Consider the following 18,854-nt stretch of genomic DNA (forward strand, 5'->3'; position numbering starts at 1 on the left):
AATCTGCTCAGAGGGTGTCTCGATTCTTTTCGGCAGCACAATTTGTCCGACCAGCCATTTGCAGCAGGCGATACAGCATGGAGCCAACTCTCCAAAGCCCTCTCTTCACCCGCCAGATCGTCCTGGCCATGCGCGCTCTGTCAGTAAAACATACATTACTCTCTAGCCTGTTACTAACCTGCACTAGATACCCCGAGGAACTCGCGGACCGCACATGGGACAATGTTGGCCTGCTCCTAGAAAACATCGACCCTCCTGAAGGCAGGGTCCCTAAGCGGGTGCTGCTCACCAACGACCTGACCCTGCGCGTTGCTGAGGAGGCCATTTCCAAAAACGTGTCTGTCATTGTGAGCTACCGTACGCCACAGACATTCCTCCCCCGGGTTTCCTTTCCATACTGACCTAGACAGACCCCTTCATCTTCCGCGGCCTCAAGTCCATCACCCTGAACGACCCCCATCAAAGCATCGTCCTGCGCTTGGCCCAAAACAACATCGCCGTCTACAGTCCCCACACCGCTCTGGACGCCGCCCCGGGCGGGATCAACGACTGGCTCGCCGACATCCTCGATGGTATCAGAGATATCTCTACATACCGGTCCGTTGTCCAGCCGATTCGGGGCACGGTCCCAGCAGGCTTCGAGGGCGCAGGTTACGGACGCTTAGTTCGATTCAACGGGCCTGTCGCCTTCGAGAAGCTTGCTACGGAGTTTGCCATCAAGTTCGGTATGTCGTCCGTCATGGTGGCACGGCCGGGCCCGGCGGCGACGACATCGCATGAGATCCGCACCGTCGCGTTGTGTGCTGGGTCCGGGTACGACGTGCTCAAAGACGTCGATGCAGATCTTTATGTAACCGGAGAAATGACGCATCACAACGCGTTGCGCCTAACAATGCTGGGCAAGTACGTCCTGACTGTGTTCCACAGCAACTCCGAGCGGGGATTCTTGAGGGATGTATTGCAAGGGCAGCTGCAGAGGGCCCTGGTGCGGGAGGCCGAGGTGTTGGTCAGCGAAGAAGACAAGGATCCATTTGAGATATGGACGCCGGAAACAAGCGCTTGAACGCTAGTTGAAAGACACGAAAACAATCATCTTGGCATGAGGCATGTACGATGGGTACACAATTACATTGTACCTTGCGTACATTAGCGATGGCAGCAATTGCCTACTTACCTACATCTCTCTATGCTCTGTTCGCGTGCAAAGGAAGGCCGGCAGTACGACTACCGTGACTGCTTAGAGAGGGACATGGGACAGACAGCATCAGCACCTTTGACCGCTTTATTCTGTAACGGGTTATGATCGAATTCAAGGACCTGGCAGCTTTAGGCCACGTAATGTTTGCACAGGAAAAGGTGCAAAAACTCACCAACCAGCCCTATGCCCGCGCGTGTTGAATAGAAGTGGTTGGCTACGAAAAACCCTGGTATATTTACTTCTCCTGTGGGAGTCGGACCCGGCGATCTCGTTTGCTAAAAGTTCCAACCAGGGCTCCTCCCCGACGTCGAGCCCAATACAGTTTGAGACAACTCGGTGTTGGCTCTATTGGGAGGGGTGGTGGCAGTCTGGCCTGGAGACCTTCCATATCAAAGGCCCGCTCGCCGATGCTCCCTTTCTTCACAACCACGTTGCCTCCCATGCTTCTGTCGCTGCCCACACCATCATTGTAGTCTCATCCTGGCAGCAATCCACATCCATCTTCGTCGTTACTACGCCGAAATATTATGATGATTCGGCGCGAATTTGCTCTGAACCCGTTTGTTCCCTATTATCGGTCGTCATCCCGCCGCACACCGCATCAAGATTTGCCCCAACCGCGAAGTCGTTCGATACACCCGCTCATGTCGTTGAACTAGCCATCTCACTCTTATGCCCTTCTTGACCCGCCCTCAACGCCGCATCCCCTTTCTCGATCAACGCCCCGACCTCGTCCCCTCCAACACCAAGCTCCTTCCACCGCACCAACAACCTCCTCGGCACCTCCCACTCCCTCCTCGCCTCTTCTTCCCTCCCTTCCTCCATCAACCTTCTCACCCGCCCAGGAACCTTGACCACCTCCCTCGCCAACTCCCTCGTCCTCTCCCTCTTCCTCTTAACATCATCCCCACACTCTACTACCTCACCAGTGAAAGGCGGCTTCACAACCACCCTCAACCCCTCCCGCAACTCAACAGCCATCTTGTATATCCCCTCTACAACCCCTTCCAGCCCCCCATCACCACTACCACGACCACCATCTCCTCCTCCACCACCACCCAACCCTTCCCCTTCGGTAGTCGTAGCCCGCATCCGGCGTATCGTTTCGGTCGCCGCGATGAGCTTGGAATAATTGTCGTACACGAGCGCCTTCTTCTCGGCGTCAAGCGCGCGCATCTCGCTCAGCACGCGCGTGTAGGTGCGCAGTAGGTCGGCGAGCGAGGCCGTCGAGAGCAGGCGGGCGATGTAGGATTGCGCGTCAAAGTCCGGGCTGTCGAGCTCTGACGACGGCTGTATTGGTACGGAGGAGGAGGAGGAGGATGAGGGGTCGGTTATGGAAACCGTTGGTGGGGAGGGGAGGGGCTTGTTGTTGTTGTTGTTGGTGGTGGTGGTGGGGGAGGAGGAGGCGCGAATGTTGTAGTACTCGCGCAGGGCGGTACGGTTAGCGCGTTTGGATTGGGCGTTGGTGGAGGTGGATGTAATGTTGGGGTTGGGAGAGCCTGAGGCCGAGGCTGGGACGTCGAGGCTTGGTCGCGAGGACGAGGTGGGCGTGATGATGGAGGAGTTTGTGCGCCGCGGGAAGGGGCCCGAGGGGTCCCGCGGAGAGGCGATTGTGGACATGCTGGCTGTTGCAGTAGCGAGGTATGTGAGAGGCTTGTTTAATCGTGTGATGGCGTACGAAGCTGTACAGTACTATGGGATGTTTTCTAAGCAGCAGGCAGTGAGGTCATGTAAAGTCGATGAAGCTGATGAATGTGGTAAAGTGACAACTGAGAGGTGACAGGAGGTGCGCTCCAAAAGTGGAGCTTCCCGCCGCTGTGGGTCACGCTAGGAAGTCGGGAACGTGCCGCGCTGCAAGGGCTTCATCAACCCCACAGTAAATGGAATTCCAAAACTGTCGACCGTGACTGGGGCTTCAAACTGCCAATGTTGGACAGGAAAACAGCCTCCAGGAAAGGTCAGAGATCGACAACAACCAAAATTGTGGCCGAATTATTTACTAATTAGCATGATCCACAGAGCTGGGACCATCTTTTCATTTCTCCCAAAGCCCTATGAGCCATGCACCAGCAAACATAGAGCTATACCTGCTCTCCGTATCACAACCTCGACTCGCATTCAAGCACCCGAGACAAGGCGGCCCTCTGCCCCCCCAAACCCCATCTATCACAATCACCGAGTCCTTGGGGTCAACCCAACCCAATCACCACCTCCGCCACCTAAATCCAAAACCAACAACGCACAAAAATGGACATCCCCCATCAACTCCAATCCTCCCTCTCCACAACAAATTTACCCCTTCCCTCCCTGACCTGGCTCCAAACCCAGTTCACATCAACCCGCCACCCACCGCCCCCACTCGCCTCCCTCCTCGCAACAGCCCGCACCCGTCTACTAGCAAGCGACCTGACGACACTCGGCCTGCTCGACCTACGCTACGTCGCATCCCACTCCCTCCCGCCACAACTCCCACAATCCCACGCCACCAAGCGCGAGACAGAATTGCCCACAGACGTAGTAGTGCAGGTGCTAGACATCGAGGACTTAACCCGTTCACGGTGGGAGCAAGTCGAGGAATTAGAAGCGATCGCGCGCGGGGAGGGGACGAGGGGACGCGAGGTTGTGCGGCTACCCACTCTGCCCACACCGGGTAGTACCGCCGAGGACGGATATGGCGACGGGGATGGCACGCAGGGGCAGAATCAGCAAGGCGGACAAGCACAACAGCAACAGCAACAACAGGGCGTGGCGAGCAGCAAGAACATCACTCACAAGCTGCTGGTGCAGGACTGCAAGGGGCAGACGGTGCAAGCTCTCGAGCTGAAGCGGGTGGACAGGCTGGCCGTGGGCAAGACGTTTATCGGGGAGAAGATCCTGCTGCGCGCGGGGACGGTCGTCGCGCGCGGGGTGGTGTTGCTGGACCCTGCGCTGTGCGTGGTGCTGGGCGGCAAGGTGGAGGCGTGGCATCGGGCATGGGTCGATGGGCGGTTAGCGAGGTTGAGGGAGGCCGTTGGGGCTGAGAGGAGGGGATGAGTTGGTGCTCCTAGGGACAGGAAGGGCAGGCAGCGGGAGGTTGTGATTTCATGTTATGATACCCATCTCGCATTCCATTTCAATCCATCATCGATGTGCATAACTATATCCACCCTGTGACAGAACAACATGAAGCTCACCCATTAACAAGCTCACCCATTAACAAGCTCACCCAGCGCCTGCCACCCCGCCTTCTCCCACGGCGCAACCATAACCGCCGTCTGCGCGTCCATAGCGCGTCCCGTCCCGGCATACGCAGTCGCCAGATCCTCTGCCCCAAGATCCCCCCTGGGCGCCACCCCCTTGACCGCAACCCTCAACGCCATTCCAGCCGCACTCTTCCCTTCCTCTCCTCCCATCCCAGCCAACTCCGCCCACCCATGCGGCAAGTGCGGATGAAACATGACATCAGCCCTAGCCTGATTCGCCTTGGCCTCCTCGACATCCCCTCCCTTCCCAAACGCCGCAACGGCTCTCAACACCTCGCCCAACTTCCTCTGGTCCTCAGCTGTCACCCCCTCGTCACTAGCCCTCAAGCTCTGCAACTCGGCGACAACCGCCTCCAGGCCCTCCTCGTCTTCATCCAGCAGCGCCACGGCGCCCAGCAACAACACGGCCTGCACATGGTGCGGTGCCGTCTCAATGACACCCCACAACACCTCCCGCGCCCGTTCCCTGGCCTCCTCCCGGCCCGTCGCCCAGAGCACCTGCGCCAGCACGCACGCCACGTCCGGGTTTGCCTCGGCGTGAGACTCGCGGAGCGCATCCTCAAAGCACGCGACCGCGTCGTCGACCTCGCGCAGGTAATACCGCGCCAGGCCGAGCGTGACATGCGCGCCGAGGCGGACGCGCCGGCGCTCCTCGGCCGTGAGCTCGCTCTCGCTTTCCTTGCCTTCTGACTGATCGTCGTCGTCATCGCCGCTGCTGCTGCTGCTCAGCTGAATGGCCAGCTCGGCGGCCTCGATGGCGTCGCGGAACGAGCCTGCCGCGAGGTGGGCGCGCGCCAGGTCGGCTTTGGCGATGGCGAACCGCGTGAGCGAGTCTGGCGACTCGGTCACTTCGTAATCTGCCTCGACGGCGGCGCAGATCCTTTCGAGTGTGGCGACCGCGCGGGTGTGTTCGTGGGTTCGCTCTTGGAAGAGGGCGGCTAGATGGCCGTAGGCGAGCTCCTGCGGGTTGAGACTCTGGAGATGGCTGAGGGCGAGGATGGGCTGGATCAAGTGGGTTACGGGCACGTCGGAGGGAGATTCAATGATGTAGTCGAACATGGAGACGGCAAAGTGGCGTCGGCTTGCCAGGGAGGAACTCTCCGAGATGTCCATGGCATGCGTGAACAGACTACGGGCTTCCTTTCTGTCGCCTAGCAGCAGCGCCACGAGGCCCTGTCCGAGCCAGGCGTGCGCGTAGTCAGGATCGGCCGACTGCGCTTTCGTAAATGCGTCGTTCGCGAATTGAATATCACCCTGGAGCAGGGCCAGAGTTCCCAGGTTCGTCCAGGTATGTGCGCTGGCCTCGTTCAGGTGCAGGCTTCGAACGAACGAGTGCTGCGAGACGGAGGGGTTGACGGTGCTGGTAACCACTCCAAGAGCGTTCCAGAATTCGGCGTTGCCTGCTTCGAACTCGATCGCCCGCTTGAAGCACGCGATGGAGGCCTTCAGGTACTTGGTGGCCTTCTTCCTCAACTTCATTGGCAAGCACATGTGGGCGCGGTGCTCTGCCCAGCCGAGGTTGTAGTAAGCGACCGCCTGCGCGTGCAGGTCGTTCGCCGACAGCTGGATCGCCCGCTTGTGCGCGAGGATTGTGGCGTGTAGGACCCTGGCCAACTCGGCCCCGATCTTGCCCTCGGCAGAGTTGGCGCCGTTGGTGCGAACGCCAACTCCATCCCTATCCATGATCTCCTCTGAACCGCTAGGATCACCGAGGAGTTCCTGGACCAGGTCCGCTGGGAACTCCGCCAGCCGACCCTGGACGCTTGAGAACAACGAGCAGGCGTCGGCAACGGCTTTCCAGAAGTTGAACGTCTCCTTGATGGCTGCGGGGGCTTGCACCGCGAACTTTATTGTCTCGACGGCGAGGTCGACCGACTTGCCAAAGAAGCCCTTATCAAGACTATCCAATGCACTGTCCACCGTAGCCTGCATCAAGGCGATCGCCACACCAGCTTCATCTGGGCGGCTGGCGACAACTTCGCGGTAAAGGGAGATAGACTCGTCAAACTCGCCCAACTCGCGCTTGATGTCGGCAAGAATAAACTTAGAAAACCACGTTTCCCCAGGTACATTGGCATCTGCAGACGATTCCAATTTTTGGGCGTTCAAAATTGCTTTCGTGGCAGCAATATACCGGCCAGAGCCGTGGTAACTCTCGCCGAGCCCGACCCACGAGTGGTAGTCATCGGGTGAAATCCTCAGGGCTGCCTGAAACGAGACAATCGCCTTGCGGTAGTCCTGTTTGTTGAGCTCTGCCACGCCGAGGGCCGCGAACGGCCAGCTGATACCTTTCCGCTTCGAGCCGGGCGGCGGCTTAACCTTACCCGAGTCGACCACCCTCTGGGCGACGAGCTCGACACGGTCCCAGTCGCCGTCGTCGGCGAAGGACCGGGCTAGTCTCTCCGCCGACTCGACTTCAGATGGCGAGAGCTCTACTGCCTTTTGGAAGCACCGGCGCGCCCTTTTCTTGTCTTTGGCGTAGTCGGCGTAGTACTTGCCAAGACTGGTGTAAGCGGGCGCGTAGTTGAGGTTACTCTTAAGCGCCTCAAGGAAGCAAGAATATGCTCCGCTCCGGCTCTTCCTGGCCGCCTTCGACGTGTCCAGGTTCCAGATGCAGTAGCCAACACGGTATTGAGTTTGTGCAAGGAGCTCCTTGTTGACCTGCCCTTTCTTGGTCAGAAGCGGGAGACAGCTCTGCAACTCATTTCGGGCCGCCTCAAAGTTCCCCCTTAGAGCCTTGACCCAAGCAGCCTCAGTTCTAACGCGGAGGTTATCTGGATCTCGCTGCAGGGCCCGCTCCAGGAAGTCGATGGCCTCGCTGTACTCTTCCTCCTCTTCGTAGATCAGTCCCACGCCAATCAAGGCGGTCGTCGAGGAGGGATCGTGCGCCAGCACGCCGTCGAACAGGCTCTTGGCTTCCTGGTGATGCCGCGGTGACTGGTAGTAGACCAGCGACGTTGCAAGATAAAGAGAAAAGGCATCTTCGGTGTTCTGAAATGACAGCCCTGTCCTAGAGCGCTCCAGTTTCAGGTAGTCGAATGCTTTGCGCATGAGCTCGACCTTGCTTTCGTGCTCCTCAACGTGCTGGTAGTATTCGCCCGCCAGCCTGAGCGCCAACAGCGAGTCGGCGCTGCTGACGCCTTCCATAATCATCAGTAGCCGGTCCTCCTCGGTCAGCGGAACATAGGTTGTGGGCGCGCCTCCGGCTTCGTCATCCTCGCTCTCGTCCTCACTCTCGGCGCTGGCGGCCGCAGCAGGTTGGTGGGTGGGTTCTTTCGGAAAGGGCGAGATGTCGCTCGTGAGAAAGGCCATGATGACCCGATTGAGATCGCTGTCTGGGAAGAAGCTGCAGTACTGGCGGAGTACTGTAACATCCCAGTCTTTGATATCCTTGTGATCCTGCCAGTTGATAGCAAGGTCCCAGGCGAATTTGAACGGGTGCCTGATGATGACCATATCGTTCGCCAGCTTCCGTACATTGGCGGCCTCCCGTTCCTTCTGCTCGCCCGGGGGCCAGGCGACGAGGCGCTCGTAGCAGTACTGCAGGAGCTTCTCCTCGTAGGTCCGGCGCACATCGTCGTCAGTGACCCAGTTGATGAGCTGGCCATAGATGTAGCCCAGCCTGCTCTGGCTGTAGACCTCGCGTTTGACCTCGACGGTCACCTCGCTGACGCGGGCGCCTATCCGAGTGCGACGTTCGCCGATCAATGTGTTTATCCGCTTCTTCTCGTCAGTCTCGACGATCTGGGCCTGGATCTCGTACGTCTTGGCCGGATGGGGAACGCGACCTTCAAGGGCTGGGTAGATGGGGCTTTCGGGCAGGATCAGGTCCAGCGCATCCACATACTGGGCGCGGTCGCCTTGGGTCCGGGCGTGGTCGATGAACTTGTCGACGACGTCCTGGCACTTGTACATCTCGTTGGCGTCCCGGAAAATCTCGGCGAGCTTGAGGGCAGCATGCTGATACTGTTTCAGCTTTCTGCCCCGTTGCCGCTGGTACAGCTTAATGAGGCCTTGCCATGCCTGGGGATCGGCGGGCTTGAGCCTGGTTGCTGCTAGGTATGTGCTCTCCGCCTCGTCAACCTGGTTCTTCTTGTCCAGGGCAAAAGCGAGGAAGATGTGTCTGGAAGGTCAGCAGCGCCGCGTACCTGGAGTTGAGAAGATGAACGTACGCATGATAATTCTTGGGGTCTTTCTGGAATACATCCTCTGCCGCCTCAATGGCCTCGTCCCATTTCTGCAGCTTGATAGCCTCGTTGACGGCCTTGAGCAAGGCCTTTGTGCCGGACATGGCGCCAGCCGGGCAAAGGAGAGCAATTCCGCTCCAAGTTGAGTTGTGCAGTACCGCTTGCCCGCAAGATGGCTCGATGAGCGAAAGACGGGAGTCGCTTCCAGGTTGCAATGACGATATGAGTTGAGAAGTACGGCTTGGATTGACGCGAGTGGGGCTTTCACTTCAGGGCGTGTCCTTCGAAGTGTAATTCAGGGGTTGTTGCGAAAGACTCCAATCGCAATTTAGTCGCTGGAGTCTAGCGCTTTCATAAGTCCAGCATCAAGAAGACTATTGTGAATGTCTGGTAAATGTTATGTCCCAGAGCTCAATATCTTGAGTTCACTGACAAGTGACAGCTAGCCCACAGTGTGTCGAGGATTTGAGCAACCACTGTGCAGCTTTGCTACGGCACCCCGCCGGACAAGTAACCTCCAATCTCCGTGCCTGAACCTTGAAGCTGCCATGTTCATTATCTTATCGTTAATCCCTGAAAAAAAGATCGCTGCATTCGACCCAGAGACAACGAACCGGCCTTGAGCGCCTGAGTAGCCTTCTACAACAGCCTGCATCAAGATGGATTCAGCTCCGGCAAAGCGACGGAAACTCAACCACAAGAAAGATGCTACCGATGTCGCCCTGGAATCGGCCGCTTCGACAGGCGTCTCCAGGTCGAGGGCCTTCGTGTTGGAGACCGAGGAGTTGTTAGACTCGGTGCGCCTGGACTACGGAGCTGCTCTTGAGGGCGCCGACGACCTTCTGCATCGGATCAAAGGAGTCGTTGAGGGAATCAAGGCCCATGAACCCCTTCCGGTACGGGACACGACCCCATTGCGCTTAGGGTCTACGCTCCGCTGACCTTAGCCTTCTAGGTTGCCGAGGCCGCATTCAAGCTCGAGAAAAAACACAAAATCAAGGTCCCATTTCCCGATCCGCGGCCCCAGGAGAACACCAATTACAAGGTTGCCTTCGCCAAGCCTGCCCAGTTCAACGTCGTGGGCAGCTATGTCTCCAAGACAATGATCACTACGCAGAAGAGCCACGGCGTCGACATGGTCCTAGTCCTGCCCCAGGAAATTCTGCAGGAGAAGGACTACCTGGCTCTGCGCTATTTCTACAAGAGAGCGTATTATCTGGCCGTAATTGCCGCTGCGCTCCAAAAAGAGCTGGGGAGCGAGGCTCAGCTGTCGTACGAGCAACTTAACGGAAACCACTTGTGTCCAGTCCTTGCCATCCAGCCTACCGCGTCAAATTCCAGGGATTTGGACAAAAAGACCCTGGACTACAGGATACGAATCATCCCCTGTGCGCCTGATGGGTTCTTTCCCAAGGCAAAGCTTCACCTTGGAGCTTCGCTGATTCGCAAGGGCCGCGAAGGAGTCGCGAACGCCTCGACTGAACCCACGCCGTTCTACACTTCGACTCTAGTCGCCGAGACTTGCTTCCTCTCATACCTCAAGGTTTTGAAGCAGGCAGAGAAGAAATGTGCGGCGTTCAAGAATGCCTGTATTTTGGGCCGCATCTGGTTGCAGCAGAGAGGTTTCGGGGGGGACATTTCGCAGGGCGGGTTTGGCCATTTTGAGTGGGCGGTGCTGCTTGCTCTCCTTCTGCAGGGAGGCGAGAGCAAAGGGCAGGCCGCCCTGTCTGCCTCGCTGAGCAGTACTCAGCTCTTCAAAGCCCTTATACAATTTCTTTCGGTGACCAACTTTGCAGAGAAGCCTTGCGACTTCGGTTCGGGAAACGCGGATCTGGAAGCTCTTCTTGAACACGGTCCAATCCTTTACGATTCCACCCGGCAACTGAACATTGCTTTCAAGATGGGCCCGTGGTCCGCCGCTCTGCTTCACCAACATGCGAGATGGACGCGCAGTCTACTCGCTGACAGCACGGCTGACCAATTCAACCCAATCTTCATTCTCAAAACCGACGTGCCTTCACACAGCTATGACTTGATTGCGCGTATAAATCTTGACAAGGCATCGGAAGAGACGGGCGCTGATGCCCGGGGCCAGACATGGCAGCTCAGCACCAAAGTATACCGGATCTTGAAAAGAGCGCTTGCAGACAAAGAAATGGGGCAGAGGGCTCGCTTAATCCACATCCAAGCCCAAGCTCGCCCAACATGGCCGCTCACGGAGGAGCCCAAGGCACCGGAAACTTCACCGTTGGAAATCGGCATCCTCTTTGATCCTGTCAACATGGCGCGGACCGTCGACCGTGGGCCATCCGCGGGGCCAAGCGCGCAAGAGAAGGAGGAGTGCGAAAGGTTTCGCCGGTTCTGGAGCGACAAGTCCGAGCTCAGGCGTTTCGAGCGAGACACCATCCGGGAGACCTTGATCTGGACCTCAACGACGCCTTTTGATCTCTGCGAAGAGATTATGCGCTACGTCCTCGGTCTGCACCTGCGAATTGGACAACTCCACGATGAGATCACTGTTTATGGCAATGGCCTGCCTGCTCTACTGTCTCTCAAGCCAGCCGACACAGCCCTGTTCAATGTGGCGAAGAAGGCGTTCGGCACTCTCGAGCGCGATATCCGGGATCTGGAAGATCTGCCCCTCCGTGTCAGGCAGATTGCCCCCATCTGCCCCGAGCTCCGCCATGCCTCAGTCAAAACACCGACCTTTGGATCGTCCAAGTCAGGCCCTCGACCGCTGGAGTGCGTCATATCATTTGAGGCATCGGGTAAATGGCCCGAGAGTCTGGTCGCCATCCAGCGGACAAAGATTGCCTTTCTCTTGATGATTGGTAGGCTGTTAGAGAGCAGCAAGCCTACCGAGATCAAGACGCACGTTGGACTCGAAGACGCCAAGTACGAAACTGAGAACCTTGCCTTCCTTGACGTGCTTTACGAGTCCGGACCTTCGTTCCGCCTTCGGATACACAGCGACCTCGAGGAGTCACTCCTGGAGCGGCAGGTCAAAGACAAGACCGCAGAGCAATATCTCCGACAGCGCGCCACGACTCTGCTCGCGACGTTTAGGCGGCTCTACACCAATCTTCCCCTGCACGGCCAATACATCTCCACCTCGGGAACCCGCTTTCCAGCTTTGTCCCCTACAATTCGTTTGGTTAAGCACTGGTTCAACGCCCACAAGCTGTCTTATCACTTCACCGAAGAGTTTATCGAATTAGCCGTCCTCCACGTATTCCTCACGCCCTATCCCTGGGATGCCCCCACGAGCGCCAGCACAGGCTTCCACCGGACCCTGCTCTTCCTAGCCCACTGGGACTGGCGCTCGGAGCCGCTCGTCCTCGACACGAGCGGTGAGATGTCCGCCGCAGAGCGGTCATCGATCGCGACGCGCTTGGAAGCCTGGCGCAAGATCGACCCCAACATGAACCATACCGTGCTCTTCGTCGCCACGGCCCAAGAGCCGAGCGGAGTCGCGTGGACGACCCTCGACGGCCAGCCGAAACCTTCCAAGGTCGTCGCAACCCGGATGACGGCGCTGGCCAGGACCGCCACCCGACTCGTCAGGGTGCAGGGGGTCGAGCTCGACTGCAGGATGCTGTTTGTGCCGTCGCTGAAGGACTACGACGTCCTCATCCACCTGAACAGCAAGGCCGTCAAGAGCACGCTGAAGACGTATGCCACGATTGATCCGCAAGAGGAAGGGGAGAGTCTCGGCCGGCCGACCAAGTTCAAGAATCTCGATGAGCGTACGGGATTGGAGCCGCTGCCGCTCGCGCAGCACCCTGCGGAGCTGTTCTTGGAGCATCTGAGCGCGGCGTACGGCGGGCCACTCGTCTTCTTCCGTGGTGGAGTTGAAGACAGCACTATCGGTGCTATCTGGAATCCTCAGATGCAGAAACGGACTTTCAAGATTAACCTGCCAACCTCGTATAAGCCTGTTGCTGGGGAAAAGCGGAGCAGTGGTGGCGAGGATGGTGACGGAGAGGAAGATTATGTGGAGGTCAATAAGGAGGCGATACTGTCCGAGATTGCGAGGATAGGGGCGGATTTGATTGACAAGATCGAGGTGAAAGGTGCTTAATTGGTTAGAGCGACCATACTGAGGCACGTGAGGGATTCATGACTTGTAAAAGACCGTCGAAAATCTCAATGAACGCAATTGACATCAAATCATAGGAATTTCCACTTCAGACGGGATAAACCAGAACGTTTAGGGTATGAACTATGTCTCTTCCCTACTCTCAACCCCGTGCAAAACGATTACCTTGCCAGTACTTCCAAAGCATCACGAGTCTAATGCACCATGGCCTCCTCTGCGTGCTTTTGTAGGGCAGCCTCCGGCTTGTCATCCACCTCCATCATATCGTCATCGGCAGCCTCACCCTCGCCGGCTTCGTACTCCTCCAGGAGCTCGTCCTCGCTCTCGCCCTCGATATCAACACTGCCCTCGTCAGATAGCTCGTCCTCGTCGACAACGTTCTCGCCCTCAGCGCCCTCGACGCCGTCCATATGGGCGTCCTTGTCGCCGGCCTCCTCGCCGTTGACCTCGGCAACCTCGGCCTCAACTTCCTCTTCCTCGGCGAGCTCCTCAGCACCGTACTCTTCCTCGTCGGCGACGAGGTCCGCCTCGGGCTGCTCGGGGGGATACTCGGGGGGGGCTGAAGCCTCGGAGTCCCTATAACAAAGAAAACAATCGTCAGCAACGCCACCCCACCTATATCAGCTCTTCACCTGAGGAAAAAAACACCAACAACATACCACTTGATAGCAAACCTCGTCACGCGCGGCTTGTTAGCCAGCACATTCCGACGGATCTTCTCGACAATGGGCTTGGCGGGCGGGTCGTTGGCCAGCTCGTCGCTCTCGTACTCATTGTTGACGTAGTAGCCCACGCGCACAAACTCGCGGCCGTCGTAGGCGCAGGTCAGCAGGATCACCGTCACGCCGAGCAGCTCGTCGATGGGGATGCGCCGCGTGTCGGGTGGGTCGGCCTCAAACACAAACTTGTTGATGCCCACGGGGATGGGGCCGACAAGGAGGCTGTCGAGCTCCTGGTCATAGTTGTCCGATTGCGCCGAGCCGACGTAGGTTAGTTTCCATTCGAGGTCTGAAAGAAAAGTGATTAGTAGTTGTCGCGATGCATCGCGATGGCCTAGGGACGGAGAGAAGGCCGGGGGAGGGGGATGTGAGGAATGGTGGGCTTACCCTTCTGCAGCGGTTCCAGGCACTCAAAGGTGATCTCAAACTCGTACTTGTCGGTGAACTTGGCGGGGTTGTTGATCACATTGACCCCGAGAAGCGAAACGACAGACATATTGGCGAATACAGTGGCCCGATGATGATTCGAGTGGTGATGTGTGACAATAAAGGATCAAAACTGCTGCGCAAAATGGCTGTTTTGCAAAGGGCGGGAGGTTGCTGTAGAAAAGAGATGTGATGGCCGCGTTGAGGAGGCGGGGAGGATGGCCGAGGAAAGGAAAGCGCAAGCGGCTGGATTAGCGTTTGGGGCAAGCGCTAGGCAATAGGCAAGCCCTATTTGTTATGGCCCTGCTGCTATGCCTTGGAAATGAGACCGTGACTTGTTGAGGGCGGAAGGCGTACGTTTTGGGACATTCGAATGAAGTCGGTCGCGTCTGGAACTGCATCGTGCAGGGTTCTCGTCGCGTTCTGAGTTAAATTGAACGCGTCCGGCCCCACTTGCGCCGTCCATGGCGTGTGGCTGACGAGATGCTTGTGCTGCAAGCCACAGTTGCCGTCCAAAGAAGCTAGACGATGTCGAGACATCCCCGTTGTTTTTCTTTTCACAAATACCACTCGTCGAAAGCTGTTGTGATTCATTGAACCAACAGCACAATAGCATCAGCCGCGACGCTATGCGATAGTGAATACTTGAGCATCTACATCCAGCGTGCGTTTGCAATCACCACAATAATCAATATTTGCGTTCTTTTTGCCTGTGCCTCCCGATTTTATCAGCATGCGACAGCCATCCCTTTCTCATTCTTGACCTAACAGCTTCTACCCACCGCTGCGCACAACAATCGCCAAATCGAGCCGTACCAAACCTTGCACTCGCAGTCGCCGGGACCCGACAGTCGCTACCATCCGGCACAGCTCCGCTACATCGGCATCGCTATCCCAAGTTTTCCTCGACAATTGTTCTCGGCGACACCTCTCGGCGTTCATTAAAACCTACCCCATTGCGACAGATCTAGTCCTCGCCAGCGCAGAGAGCTGTCGGTCGCGCGATGGCCGACTACGACCCTGCTCACCCGAGCGGTGGGTGGGATGAAGATGGGGAATATGATTTGACTGGTGGCAACAATCAAGAGCATATTCAGCAGCATAGCACCGATCAAGTTCAAGCAGAGTATTCCGTTGATCCGACCCAGCGTGCTTCAGGTGACCTCCCATCTCCCGATGGCGCCACCGGCGATGTGGGTGCCTACGACCCAGCATCGGCGCCCGCCGCTGGTGCAGCCCTCCAGCCAGCCGCGGACCAGGTCCCCCACAGGCCTTCGCCCCAGCGCGCCGTCAAGCAGAAGCCGCGGACGGCAGGAGGCTTCCTAGTGGGAGACTCCGACTCCGAGGACGAGGCGCCGGTTGCTGCACCGAGTGGTCCTGCTCCGGGCGCTGCATCGCAGTCCTCTGCTTCACACTCCTCTCTTCAGCAGCCCATCACCGCCCGGCAGGCCACAGTCGTCCATCCCAATGCCGGCCCTGCTCCTCAAGTGAATGCTGCTGCTGCTGCTGCTGCTGCGACATCTTCTGGTCTGCCGGAGAATGACAACACCGCTGGACCTTCGGCCTTCGGGGTCGCGGCTGGCCCAGTCGCTGTTGACAAGAACTCCCAGCTTGAGGAGCGGGTTCGCAATGATCCCCGCGGTGCAATGGACGCATGGCTGGCTCTGATCGCTGAGCACCGGTCCAAGAACGACATTGAGCAATCGAGACAAACTTACGAGCGCTTTCTTGCCATTTTTCCCCAAGCTGTAAGTTAAACCATCTCCGCAGAGGCATAACTTGTGTCTATGCGCTCCAGCTAACATATGGGCAGGCTGATATCTGGTCTGAGTACCTCACGATGGAACTGGACATGAACAACTTCCCCGAAGCTGAGCTCATCTTCAGCAAGTCTCTCCTGTCAACCTTGAACGTGAATCTGTGGACCAAGTACCTGGACTACATTCGCCGGAGGAACGACCTGAACGACAGCAGCGGCAATGCTCGCCAAACCGTCTCACGCGCCTACGAGTTCGTTATCGACAACATTGGCCTGGACAAGGATTCCGGCAAGATCTGGGCCGAGTATATCCAGTTCATCAAGTTCGGCCCCGGCACAGTCGGCGGGAGCCAATGGCAAGATCAACAAAAGATGGACCAGCTGCGCAAGGCCTACCAGCGAGCCATCTGTGTGCCCATCGCCAACGTCAACACGCTGTGGAAGGAGTATGACCAGTTTGAGATGGGTCTCAACAAGCTGACTGGCCGCAAGTACTTAGCCGAGAAATCTCCTTCGTACATGTCAGCGAAAAGCGCGAACACGGCCCTTGAGAACATCACTCGGGGCTTGCAGCGGACGACTCTTCCCCGCCTGCCCCCTGCTCCTGGCTTCGACGGTGACCAGGAGTACATGGAGCAAGTTGAGATCTGGAAGAAGTGGATCGCATGGGAGAAGTCGGACCCCTTGGATCTCAAAGACGACAAGGACCAGCCCGATCTGTACCAGAAGCGCATTCTCTATGTCTATAACCAAGCCCTAATGGCTCTGCGGTTCTGGCCCGAGATGTGGGTTGATGCTGCTCAATGGTGCTTCGACAACAACATCACCGCCAAGGATGGCGGTCCGGCCGGCCTTGACTTCCTCACCAGAGGCATTGAAGCGAATCCGGAGAGCGTGCTTCTTGCGCTGAAGCACGCTGACTACATCGAATCCACCTACCCGATTGAGGAGAACGATGAGGCCAAAATTGCCCGTGGCAAGGCCGTGCGCGCCCCCTACAACAAGGTCTTGGACACCCTCTACGATATCGTTAAGAGCGTCAAGGACCGTGAGACTGCTGAGATTGCGCGCATTGAGGAGGCCGCCAAGGCAGCTGGGGAGAACGCCACCAGCAAGTCTGATGAGGATGATGAGGAGGACGAGGATGCCAGGTCTTCGGACACGAGTGCAAAGGACAGCAGGTTGAACGACCGACTCCGGGCCGTCAAGCAAGGGTATGCCGCGCAGACTCAGCTTCTATCCCGGACTATCTCGTTTGTCTGGATCGCACTCATCCGTGCGATGCGCCGTATTCAGGGCAAAGGCAAGCCCAACACGGAGCTTGGCGGCATGCGGCAGGCGTTCCAGGATGCTCGTCATCGTGGTCGTCTAACCAGCGATGTGTATGCTGCCGTGGCACAGCTGGAGTGGACCATCTACAAGGACCCCGCTGGCGGCAAGATTTTTGACCGTGGTGCCAAACTGTTCCCGGAGGACGAGTATTTCACCTTAGAGAACATCAAGTACCTTCATTCCCGTGATGACTTCACTAGTATGTCCTTGTCTTCTTCCGTTTTCTTATCCTCTCGCTAACCTTCCTAGATGCTCGCGTCCTCTTCGAAACCGTCGTCAACCGTCTGACACAGAAGCCTGAGACTGTGCACAAAGCCAAGCCGCTGTATGCATACTTCCACAAGTACGAGTCCCAATTTGGTGAGCTTGCTCAAATCACCAAGTTGGAGAAGCGCATGGCAGAACTCTTCCCCGAGGATCCCAAGCTTACCAACTTCACCGCCCGGTACTCTACTGAGAAATTTGACCCCATCGCCGCTCGGATTATCGTGTCACCCACCACCCAACTCAGGCCTAAACTCCTGATGCCGTCGATTGAGCAGGGCACCTCCCTGCAGAACTCGCCTCGCCTTCCGCCTTTCGCGACCCGCGCTAGTCCCGCCCCTCAGTTCTTGCCTGCCACCAACTCCCCAAAGCGACCCTTCCCAGCCGATGACTTCGATGAGCCGCCGCGCAAAATCCAACGTAATGATTTCGGCGAATTCCAGCGCGGGGCTTCGCCACTCAAAGGTGCCGCTGGCCGCCGCCTGGACCAGCAGCGCCGGATGCAGGGTCAGGGCGCAGCTTCATACGCCGCCGGCCCGGCCCCGATTGCGCGCGACATCACATTCCTCCTCAGCCAGATCCCCCGGGCTGACCTGTACGACTTCCACCGCTTCAACCCGGCCCATCTGACCAACCTGCTGCGCGATACCCCAGTCCCCGAGTACTCGACGTGGAAAAACACTCGCCAGTCTTCAGACCATCCCGGCGGTCAGCACGGTGGTTATCAGAACCGCGATTCGCCCGCTCCCGTCGGCAGGCCGCTCAGCCCCTACGTCGGTGACGCAGCTCGCAGTCGCCTCCCCCCCGCGCCGTCGGCTGCTGCCCCGTACAGGCAGAGCTCCATCCGGCCCGGATCTAGCGGATCCTACGAGCCCCCTCCGGCCGTCTACAACACCCAGGGCCTGGTCCATCCTCCTCCCCAGGCAGGCTATCCTCATCCCTCGCCGCACATGCAGTACGATGGTGGTGCCGCCGCTGCCCCGCCGGCCGCCTGGCCGCCTTATCCGCCCCCGCCTGTCGCCCAGCAGGGCTATGGTGGTCCGCCCCCGCCCCCGCATCACTTGTATGCTCAGGCGCCGCCGCCGCCCCCCCAGCAGGGAGGCTATCCCCGGTATCCTTACTAGTAGTGGTGGTGAAGGAGCACGGGCTACTTTTGGGGTGATTTTTGATCGGTCTCCGGGGTGGAGATGCTTGGTTGGCAGGCGATAGGCATGGATGAGCGGGGAGGATACTGAGCCTCCTTACCCTGTCTAACTTGATGGACTTGTTTGTTTTTGTACATAGTATAAAGGAGGTTGGGTGCATTTGTTGCTGGGGTCTTTTCTCGGGTGGCTCGTTGTGCGTATGGCGTTTGGGAAAGAGGGTCTGCCATTTACCTCGTAAGTTCGCGTCCACAGCAAAGAGAAGGTGAGGGCATACCTTTGGCCTGGCGTGGCAGTGTTTGCTATGACCTAGCTGGCTGTCACCCTGCCCTTTGGTGGTGGATGACGCGTATGCTGGCAGGGAGACAGGCAGTCTATAGGCAGATGCGGAAAATGATTGATCTGGTATGAGACAAGAAGATCTCTGTCTGTCCTGGAGAATGTGATGCTGTAACGGGTCAACACTGGCTGCGAAGAAGTGTCGAG

The 18,854-nt window shown here is 57.8% G+C and overlaps 7 protein-coding genes across 7 annotated transcripts; 4 read left to right on the plus strand and 3 right to left on the minus strand.

Moving 5' to 3' along the window:
- Window positions 1–77: 77 nt before the first annotated feature.
- On the plus strand, window positions 78–1,063 carry N657DRAFT_571116 (NGG1p interacting factor 3; the record flags this gene model as incomplete). The annotated part of the gene is made up of 3 exons (XM_062788788.1): window positions 78–139; window positions 188–357; window positions 411–1,063. 3 exons carry the CDS (start codon window positions 78–80, stop codon window positions 1,061–1,063), a joined length of 885 nt encoding a protein of 294 aa, XP_062648411.1.
- A 777-nt stretch (window positions 1,064–1,840) lies between these two features.
- N657DRAFT_572281 (uncharacterized protein) lies at window positions 1,841–2,818 on the minus strand (the record flags this gene model as incomplete). The annotated part of the gene is made up of 2 exons (XM_062788879.1): window positions 1,841–2,222; window positions 2,262–2,818. 2 exons carry the CDS (start codon window positions 2,816–2,818, stop codon window positions 1,841–1,843), a joined length of 939 nt encoding a protein of 312 aa, XP_062648412.1.
- Window positions 2,819–3,126: 308 nt separating this feature from the next.
- Window positions 3,127–4,302, plus strand: N657DRAFT_663627 (uncharacterized protein). The gene is made up of 2 exons (XM_062795198.1): window positions 3,127–3,155; window positions 3,218–4,302. The coding sequence occupies exon 2, from the start codon at window positions 3,446–3,448 to the stop codon at window positions 4,229–4,231; it is 786 nt and encodes a 261-aa protein (XP_062648413.1). The 5' UTR covers window positions 3,127–3,155; window positions 3,218–3,445; the 3' UTR covers window positions 4,232–4,302.
- Window positions 4,274–9,002, minus strand: N657DRAFT_663628 (TPR-like protein). The gene is made up of 2 exons (XM_062795199.1): window positions 8,613–9,002; window positions 4,274–8,563 (listed from the first exon to the last, which is right to left on the minus strand). Exons 1-2 carry the CDS (start codon window positions 8,729–8,731, stop codon window positions 4,384–4,386), a joined length of 4,299 nt encoding a protein of 1,432 aa, XP_062648414.1. The 5' UTR covers window positions 8,732–9,002; the 3' UTR covers window positions 4,274–4,383.
- Window positions 9,003–9,286: 284 nt separating this feature from the next.
- Window positions 9,287–12,708, plus strand: N657DRAFT_618012 (Nrap protein; the record flags this gene model as incomplete). The annotated part of the gene is made up of 3 exons (XM_062790535.1): window positions 9,287–9,523; window positions 9,583–11,274; window positions 11,389–12,708. 3 exons carry the CDS (start codon window positions 9,287–9,289, stop codon window positions 12,706–12,708), a joined length of 3,249 nt encoding a protein of 1,082 aa, XP_062648415.1.
- Window positions 12,709–12,777: 69 nt separating this feature from the next.
- On the minus strand, window positions 12,778–14,175 carry N657DRAFT_644890 (histone deposition protein Asf1). Its single transcript, XM_062792844.1, has 3 exons — window positions 13,833–14,175; window positions 13,386–13,734; window positions 12,778–13,302 (listed from the first exon to the last, which is right to left on the minus strand). Exons 1-3 carry the CDS (start codon window positions 13,939–13,941, stop codon window positions 12,921–12,923), a joined length of 840 nt encoding a protein of 279 aa, XP_062648416.1. The 5' UTR covers window positions 13,942–14,175; the 3' UTR covers window positions 12,778–12,920.
- A 267-nt stretch (window positions 14,176–14,442) lies between these two features.
- N657DRAFT_595714 (uncharacterized protein) lies at window positions 14,443–18,826 on the plus strand. Its single transcript, XM_062789984.1, has 3 exons — window positions 14,443–15,619; window positions 15,685–17,161; window positions 17,212–18,826. The coding sequence occupies exons 1-3, from the start codon at window positions 14,876–14,878 to the stop codon at window positions 18,348–18,350; spliced, it is 3,360 nt and encodes a 1,119-aa protein (XP_062648417.1). The 5' UTR covers window positions 14,443–14,875; the 3' UTR covers window positions 18,351–18,826.
- Window positions 18,827–18,854: the final 28 nt, after the last annotated feature.

The sequence above is a fragment of the Parathielavia appendiculata genome (assembly GCF_033297405.1).
Source record: "Parathielavia appendiculata strain CBS 731.68 unplaced genomic scaffold N657scaffold_5, whole genome shotgun sequence".
Classification (NCBI taxonomy): Eukaryota; Fungi; Ascomycota; class Sordariomycetes; order Sordariales; family Chaetomiaceae; genus Parathielavia; species Parathielavia appendiculata.